The sequence below is a fragment of the Thalia democratica genome, chromosome 2 (genome assembly GCF_965202585.1).
Source record: "Thalia democratica chromosome 2, ktThaDemo2.hap1.1, whole genome shotgun sequence".
Lineage (NCBI taxonomy): Eukaryota > Metazoa > Chordata > Thaliacea > Salpida > Salpidae > Thalia > Thalia democratica.
In genome coordinates this window covers 55,251,834-55,260,859 of record NC_139166.1, presented here as the reverse complement: position 1 = coordinate 55,260,859, position 9,026 = coordinate 55,251,834, and the positions used below count along the sequence as shown (strand labels likewise).

At 37.0% G+C, this 9,026-nt stretch overlaps 2 protein-coding genes across 2 annotated transcripts; one reads left to right on the top strand and one right to left on the bottom strand.

Annotated features, from left to right (window-relative positions):
• Window positions 1–428: 428 nt before the first annotated feature.
• On the top strand, window positions 429–2,670 carry LOC145829331 (putative amidohydrolase YtcJ). The gene is made up of 3 exons (XM_082937096.1): window positions 429–1,567; window positions 1,710–1,840; window positions 2,162–2,670. Exons 1-3 carry the CDS (start codon window positions 453–455, stop codon window positions 2,518–2,520), a joined length of 1,605 nt encoding a protein of 534 aa, XP_082793222.1. The 5' UTR covers window positions 429–452; the 3' UTR covers window positions 2,521–2,670.
• A 3,093-nt stretch (window positions 2,671–5,763) lies between these two features.
• LOC145828729 (uncharacterized) lies at window positions 5,764–8,707 on the bottom strand. Its single transcript, XM_082936484.1, has 2 exons — window positions 7,125–8,707; window positions 5,764–6,094 (listed from the first exon to the last, which is right to left on the bottom strand). Exons 1-2 carry the CDS (start codon window positions 8,705–8,707, stop codon window positions 5,764–5,766), a joined length of 1,914 nt encoding a protein of 637 aa, XP_082792610.1.
• Window positions 8,708–9,026: the final 319 nt, after the last annotated feature.

Here is a 9,026-nt window from a genome sequence, read left to right as displayed (position 1 = left end):
GTCCTATAATTCTCAAGGTAAATTTCCTATATTGCTTACTTTAAGATTTATGGCTTAATTTAAAAAATGAATACCTTTTATTTTACTGATAAATTTAATGCTAAAAATAAAAGTTAGCAATCAAGTTGGAAAATAATTGTAAATTTAAGTAAAACAAAGAATAGATTTGTATCTTATCAATTGTAAGTTTTTCAAATTGATTTATTTTACATAAAATCACTTGCCTAATAATTGTACATTAAAATGTTACTATTTATATAATAACTTTGGTTCTAAATTGAAAAACTACAGTTCTTAACTCAAACGATTAAATGTGATCTAAATATGCGAGATTTTATTTTACTTTGAATCGTAAACAAGTTTATTATTTTTACATGTGGAGTTAATTTCATATAAAACTTTTTTTAACTCCTAGATTAATTCAAGTTTGAAATCATACTCAAACAAAAGGCATGACCGAATTCGACACTCTTTTCAAAAACTGCCAAATCTGGCAGAAAAACACCAGAAAGCCGAACACGTGGCTGGCCGTCAAAGACGGAGTCATCAAGGATTACGGCGGCGACGAAAACGTTCCCGCGGACAGCAGCGCGAAGAAAGTGGTGGACGCTGAACACATGTGGCTGTTTCCCGGCTTCCACGACTGCCACATGCACGGCGACCTGTGCGGCATGAAGACCAACCCGCTCAAGTTCCTCGACCACCCCGGGTCGATCAGCGAGCTGCAGGAGAACCTGGCGAAGATGGTGGGCGGGCCGGAATCGAGGGGCAAGTGGATGAAGGGGTACGGCTGGGACGACGAGGTCATGGACCGGCAGCCCAACAGGTTCGACATCGACCGGGTGTGCAGCGACAGGCCCATAATCCTCTACAGGACCTGCTACCACGTCCTCGTGGCCAACTCGAAGGCGCTGGAAACGTGCAAGGTGGAACCGGACGGCGTCCTCGACGTTTTTCCCCGAGGCCACGCGCACGAAGGCGAGCTGACGGGAGTGCTGAAGGAGTACCAGCAGCACGCGCTGGTGACGAAACACATGCCGGAGGAGACTGGTGAAGAGAAGAAGGCGGACATAACGGCCACCCTGAACGAGCTGGTGAAGCGCGGGGTGACTTCCGTCCACGTGCAAGACGCCGGCTGCTGGCCCCACTACAAGCAGTTGGCCGAAACCAACCGGCTGCCGATCAACTGCTACCTCGCGCCCTCCTTCAAGGACCAGGACATTGAAGGAAACTTTCCCGACGCGCCGGTGAAGAAACTGGGCAAGCTGCAGTGCGACACGGTGAAGGTGTTCATCGACGGGGCGCTGCGAGCTCAGACGGCGGCGCTGTCGCTTCCCTACGTCAACACCGACAAGGAGGGCAACCGCGGCATGCTGCAGTACACCGAGGAGGAGCTGTACGGGCTCATCGACAGGATCAACACTAAAGGGTTCAGGCTGGAAATTCACACGATCGGCGACCGGGCCGCCGAAGTTGCGCTGAACTGCCTCGAAAAGGCCAATGTTCCGCCGGAGATGAGACCCATTTTCGTCCACTGTCAGATATTGCGAGACGACCTGATTGATAGGTTTTTTTAGTGTTATTGAAATTTTTAATCTTTTGTTAGTGTTGTATTTCAATTTTGTTTACTTATAATGACTAATGAAAGTTTTATTTTTTTTATAGTTTCTATACAACTTAAAGTTTACAGCTAAATAAAAATAACGCAGGATGGTGAAGCAGGGAGCGTGTACGAGCATCCAGCCAAGTTTCGCCCCGCATGATTACAACTTTGTTAAAAATCACCTGCCTGAACAGCTTCACAAATACGCTTACACCTGGAAGACCTTCGCTGAAAGGGGTACTCTTATTTATAAAGATTTTTCTATTTTTTAGTTCATGAATAAGTTGTAAAAAAAATGATGGCAGTTGCTTTTTTTAAATTAAGTTTGAAATTTTGCTCAACTACTAGGCTGCTCATATAAAGGTGATAACAAAACTAAATAAAATAAAGCTATACAAAACATACTAGATAAAAATAAATAGAAAGATCTATAAAATTTTTATTACTTCATGAAACTTCAATTTTTCTTCTATCAGTTATCAGCATGAAAAACTATTGTAAATCTTACAACTTCGTAAATAATTGCTATGATCAGTAAAAATAGTGAAAAACGTTCAGGAGTTCACATCGGAGGGAGCAGCGACGCGCCAATAGAAGACCTCGACCCTCTCACCGGCATGTATGACGTCATAATGAGGCGGAACGACGCGGGTGACGTGTTCAACAGCGACGAGTGCTTCACGTTCGACGAGGCGGTCGAGCTGTACACCGCCAAATCGGCGTACGTCGACGGCGTCGAAAAGTTCAGGGGCAAAGTAGAAAGGGGCTTCGACGCGGACCTGGTCGTCATGGCCACTCCCACGGACCTAGAAACGGGGATTCCCGTGAATTTGAACGAAAACGCGGAGCTGATGAAAATGGCGAGAGTGCGGATGACTTACGTGAAAGGCGAACTTGCTTATCGCGCTTCGAGTTGAAGTATTTTCGTTTATTTGATGTGTTTTTTTCAGTGATTCCAAAACTTTATGCAATTGTTTTAGAAAATTTTAGCTGTGTGGATAAGTGCTCTTGTTTTTTAATGCTGTCTTTCGTGTTTCGTTCTTTGTATAATCATTGTTTAGGTTGGTGACTTAATAAGTTTAAATAAAAGTTTTAGTGTAATTAAAGAAATAATTTTTTCTTATAATTTTGCTATAATCTGTAAATACTGATTTATTTATTTGAGTTTAAGTTTTTAAAAAAGAATAATTTAGCGAATCAATTTGAAGTTTTTTGTTTTATATTTATCAAGTTGGTGAATATTCACAACAATGAGTTTGACGCAGTGTAAATCGCTTTAATTCGATTTTTCGGCAGTTCTTATTACCTAGATAATAATTTAATCTGTTAATGTTTTTAGTATACGTTTACGTGTGGTGTAGGGGTCCTAAAGACGGCTTTTAAAACTGATGATATTTGCCAGGTGAAGCCCACTGGTTAGCACTTTTACAAATAAAAAGTATCTAGGTGCTTTATATCTGAGATAATAACTTGTTCTGTTGAAATGTAACTGAATGCCACAGTTTAGACATGATAGAATTTTTTTCACTCAACTGATGTTTTTGTTTAAATATAACAAACTGCTGCTCTGATTAAGTGCATAATACCATCTTTAGAAGCCCTTCATTAAAAAATAGTAGTTAAAATGTTTTTTGTTCCAGTATTACTTTTTCTAAAGAATATGCTTAGCGCCTTAATGGTTTACTTTTTTTTCCTTTTAATTTGTTATTTTCGCGCACCTTTTAAAGAATATACGATAAATGTTTTTGGATTTAAATTATATTAAAATAAAGGTAAGTAGAATAGAATCAAGTTGCATAGAAATTTTGCCACTTGCTTACCTTACCTCTTGAAGAAATCATGTTAATTAACTTTCATGATATTTTTCTATTACAATGCAAACCTGACTTAAAGTCATAAAATACTTTGATGAAAGATAAAAACACTAAAACATCACTAAGGGCAGATTTGATAAAATGTTGATCTTATTTAAAATTTCTAGATAAGCTCAAAAACTAACCAGAAACTTAAATTTAAACTAAAGCACAAGGCTTAAAGAATTAACAATACTATTGCATAATTTTATACGAAAAAGTTCTAAAACCTTCAAAGTTCTAAAAAAGTTTATATATTTTTCACTTAAGTCATTTAAGTTACATCGGTAACAACTAGATTTAATAGGTCGGTTCAGATAGACTTATCTCTTTTCAGTATTACCCTCATTTATTTTAACAGACACTTAACATCACAACTTAATTTTACTTAAGATTAAATTTAAAAATAACTTCATACAGCTCTAAAATTGTAGACTTTACGAATATTAAATCATACCTATTAGATGTGAATGGGATTTCATTATTAACAAAGCATAAAATGTACAAAAACTATAAGAAAGTGCAAATTTTATAAAAATTGAATTTTTATTACTTTATGTACCACATAAATTTTAATAAACTGGAAATACAAAACTTATAAAATATAATTTTTTTTTGTTTTATTGAACTTGTCCGCTCGGAGGGCCTGGTAGCACTGGCGGAACAGGTACTGCCTCAGAGTCACTTCTAATAGTTGCATGGCTCTGGCCAGTACCCTTCTCTTGACTACGTGTACAGTGTCTCTTACTCATATCTATTTAAAGTATACATAAACAATATATAATATATACAAGTATCAATTATAAATATGAATATTAGTATGTGATGAATATAAGAATATCAATAACAACAGAAATATCAATGTTTTAAATAAAACTTAATATTAATTAATAATTACAGAAACCTTACCTTTAAAAATTACTAAAAATCAATAATAGATTATACACAACTATAAAGTTACTAAATGGCCGAACTTTTATAAACACAGAAAACTTAAACCTTAATTATCACTAAAATTGTATTGAAAATCACTAATAAAATATATACAACTATAAAACTACTTAATTTATTATCAAACAAAATAACTATGAGGTTGCAAATAATAAAATAATGAAATGCAAGCAGAGAATAAATAAGAACTCACAGTTGCTTTATTTACTGAGAATTCTTTCTTGCAGAAAAAACCTAAACTTTTCTATGCCAACACACTAAGTCAAAATCTCCAAATCAAAACTGAAGACATCTTCAAACTGAAGACATATGTTAGCGTACCTAGAATTTTTATGACTGTTTTTTCCTTTTAAGAAAAATATCCTAACATTACAAACTTATTGGTTTTAAAATACAAAATGATAATTACTGACTACTGTACTGTTCTTTTTTTATTTTTAGCTTAGAAAGCTCAATTACTTAAAATACCAATAGGTCCCTCTTCTTAATAGGATAGCGATAGTCTTGCATATTTTGTTAAGGTTTAGGGTAATTTTTATTTTGAAACTAAATATGTATAAGTCTTTAAAAGTTGAAGTAGAAATTTTATTAAATGTACATAAATTGTATTAGCAATTTAAATATTAAATTAGAACCTGCTTAACCAAATGTTCTAACTTTAATTAAAATATAAAAGCGAAGTTTTTGTAAAGTTAAAAATATTTAAAATCTTGTTAATTTCAATTTTAGAAATACATTTAGAATTACCAACTACTTGTGGCTTAAAGACTTTTTTTTTTTTCATTGAAAATTAAATACTTCAGATAAAATTTTATTTATCTATGTTTAAACTATAAAACTTAAGTACAGTAACCTCTCGCATCTTTACGCACTCTCGTTTAGTTACGCATTTTAGAATTCTAAAAAATTCAAAAAAAAAATTACTTTGCACAAATTAAGTTTATTGTATATTTTTAATTTAAAATACATTTTTAAATGTTAACTCACCTCTCTATTTATTTAGACTTTGTAAATTTATGTTTCATTACTAATTGATAAACATTTAGTTATACCTCAGTATATCAGATATTTTGTTATTAATAAGAGACTAAATTCAAATTCTGAAAGAAATATGACTGTGTTAAATAATGAAAGTATAATGAAATAATGAGAGTTTAAAACACAAATAAATAGTACAGCACTCTTGCCCTATATATGAATAAATATCTAAAAAATAAATCTAATGAAACTTCCTAGCAAAAAGTAGCAGTGATACTTAATTAATATAGAGCTTACACTTAACACAAATCTCAATTGTTTATCATTTCAATTTTAGTTCACATATCACTAATTTTAATTTGACGTTTTTTTTTTAGTTTAAGTTCTTCTTCTGTAATACTTGCTTTGCACAGCAAGCGTTGAAATTTTTTCGCACGTTGCCTTCAATTCTTTGTAATGCTCACCAGCACCAGTTACAGCTTTGGAAGAACACAACTGCGCGTTAAAACTGATGGTCTTCATTAACATTGTTTTAAAACCCTCAAATTCAAATTCTTCTTGCTCTAAAAAATATTCTTCATCAGTTTCAAGATGACCCTTTGAAGTTCCAGGCATGTTTGTGGAATCAACTTCACTGTTTGCCGCTTCAACTTCCTCTAAAATACTTTTTGAGTATTCTTCAGTTGTTTCATTGTCAATTGTAATAAAACTGTTTATATCTTTTTCTTCTAAATCAATGTTAAATTATAGACACCACACCATTTCTTAATTGTAAGCAAATGCTTAATTATAAATTGAATTTGATAAGTAGAATAGAATATAAATGTGAAGTATCAAATAAGTCATATATAAATAAAGAAAAAAATACTTACTATTAAAATTAATAAATTTTTTCTACTAGTATTATTATTTTATATAAATGTAAATTTTGTTTTAATATATGTATAGTTCTATCTTTTGTTTTCATATTTATAAATAAAGTAAACAAATTGTTGAAAGTGGTAAAGTCCCCATTCTACTTTTAACTAGAAGCAATATCAAAAAACAGCCATTATAATAGGTTTATTTGGTACCTCTCGTATCTTTACGATCTCTCGTATTTTTATGCATTTTTTCTGTGGACACAATGTGCGTAAATAAGCGAGAGGTTACTGTAACTTAAATATATTTCATCAGTAAAGGATAACCTTGTTTTGAATACCACGGTACATAAAATTATTAATGAAAAGTAAACAATTAGCGTTACTGAACCGCAAAACCATCAGCAACAACCAGTGTGACATTCTGAGACCTGGTCTCGCCCTTATCAGGACTCATCAGGCTGACATACTTACATGAACCGCTTTATTAGTCAAACAAAACGTTCTGAGTGCATTAACACTTAAGTGTTTGTTTGTTGGTACAGCCGAAAAAACTCTTTTCATCATGAGTATATTATCTACCGCAACACCTAGGGTCATTAAAAAATGGACAACAGGAGGCGATATATATTTTTTTGGCAATAGTAAAACAGCTTATATAAAATCAAAGTTGTGCAGAAAAAATATTAAACAATTGCTTTTAATACATTTACAAAAACACTTTTTAAATCAAAATAATATATTATAGTCTTATTTGATTTGTTTTACTTTTACATGACAGAATCTGAAAGTTTTAACATGCTTATTATTTTATTCGCGACCAAGCCTAGTTTTTCTGCTAATTTTATTACTTGTTAATGTTTATTCATATTTCCTCACAGTTCTCCTTTCCTTTCCACGTGTTGACGAATCCACTCAAAATTGCTTCCGTGAATTTTCGTGAACACTTTCGGCCCGGCGCCTCCCCCGACGCGTTCCCACTCCCCTCCGAACGACGCCACCCCGAAAACTCCCTTCACTCCTCTCGAATCCTCGCAAACCAGCGCCGACCCCTCTCCCACGCTGATCGAAGCCCTCCCTTTCTCCTGCTGCGCGCAAACGTGTCTTCCCGCCATTTTGCTCATTGCCGCCGGCTTCAGCGCGGGCGACCTGCACTTCCTATCTTCAATTACGTCCACCTTCCGCACCTGCAGCACGCCCGCTTCCTCGTCTTCTTCCTCAAAGCTGGAAACCTTGCAGTTTTTCGCGCGATCGGCAGCGATCAAGCTGATCGGTTTAATGTCGTCGCCGCTTATTTTCCGATTCAAGCGCACCAACGCGACGTTGTTTTCGTCCGAAACTTCTTTTTCGCTGTACATCGGGTGCTGGTACCATTCGAACGATTTTCCACTATCCACCCGGTTTCTAAAAATACCGGACTTGACGGTGATGAACTCGCCTTTGTCGCTGTTCCTGCCGACGCAGCTCGCCGCGGTGAGCACCCACATCTCGCCTACGACCGCCCCCTGGCACGTTGCCAGAACGACGCGCCGGCTCGAGTGCTTCACCATGGCAACGTGGTGGGGGGCGTCCCCCACATTGGCATCGTTTCCTTGCTGCCTGACAGTCATGCTCGGCGTCTCAGACCTGACCACCTGGTCGATCCAGTCGACGTAGCGGGAGACCTTCGCGGCGGCGCAAGGGGATTTTTTTGTGCCTTGGCAATCGCCCCCCTCGCCGCTCATCACTCCGTGGACGACCTGGCCCGTTCCCCGGTCCTCGTCGCAAACCACGGGACCTCCGGAGTCGCCTTTCCCGCTGCTTTGTACTTTGTCTTCGTTGGCGCTAGCGTAGCAAAACCTATTTCCGAGACTCTTGACCCCGAAGCTGGCCTCGCAATGCTTGTCTTTCACCACTTTCAAGTCAGTAGCGACTTTAAGTGATGCAGGGTAAAGATTTTTACCAGTTGGGTCGAAAGCGCCGAACCCGGATATGCGGCACTTCCATCCCTTCTCTGCTTCCTTTTCCTTGTGAGCGAGCAGCGCGGGTCGCGTCTGACCGTTGTACCGCACTTCCCGGTCCATCAGCAGCAGCGCCACGTCTTCCTCGCCCCCACCGGGCCAGAAGTTTTCGTGCAGAAAAGTTTTCGATACCCTCCTCGTCTGTCTGTCCCGGTCCTTGTTTTGGTTGTTTCCCCGGTACCTGGTCCCCACCGTCACCTGCACCACCTCGTTCCTCCAGACCCTGTCGTGGGCGTCCCCACCCCTGACGCAACTCGCCGCCGTCAGCACCCACCTCTTGTTCAGCAAAATTCCCCCGCAAACAGTCCTTCTCACTTCCTGGTAACCCCCTTCCCTGAACCTGCCGATTTCGACGAGGGCCTGGTGCGGTGCTTCCCACTCCCTCGCGTTCCGCCCCCCTCTGATCTGGCACTCGACGGAACAAACATACAAGATGACGAGTAGAAGTAGTTTCAACTTCATCGTAAGAAGTGTATGCAGTTTTTTTTTTAATATTTTTTACTGATTTCTTTTTTTTTAAGTACGTAATAATTGTGTATGTTTATATATTTAAATAATAAAGTTTTTTTTTAATTCTATTTTATTTGTGACTGGTTTCGAAAAAAATTGGCTTTGTCAAACAATTAACAAAATAGTGAACTGTACTCTAACATCTGTTTACATGATAATTAAAACTTATTCTTGCATGAAAACAAAAACTTATATGTTGCTTATTCAATTTTTTTAAATTATGTACTATCTAAAAAATATAGTATGCTACAAGTCAAAAGTTTAGATGAAA

Excerpts from the sequence above, each read along its gene's own strand:
- LOC145828729 (XM_082936484.1), bottom strand. The coding sequence starts at position 8,707 with ATGAAGTTGAAACTACTTCTACTCGTCATCTTGTATGTTTGTTCCGTC. Across the intron at positions 6,095-7,124 it reads GTGGAAAGGAAAGGAGAACT|TTTTATTACAATTGACAATG; the intron begins GTGAGGAAATAT and ends AGATATAAACAG.
- LOC145829331 (XM_082937096.1), top strand. The coding sequence starts at position 453 with ATGACCGAATTCGACACTCTTTTCAAAAACTGCCAAATCTGGCAGAAA. Across the intron at positions 1,568-1,709 it reads CGAGACGACCTGATTGATAG|GATGGTGAAGCAGGGAGCGT; the intron begins GTTTTTTTAGTG and ends AAAATAACGCAG. Across the intron at positions 1,841-2,161 it reads GAAGACCTTCGCTGAAAGGG|GAGTTCACATCGGAGGGAGC; the intron begins GTACTCTTATTT and ends AAAAACGTTCAG.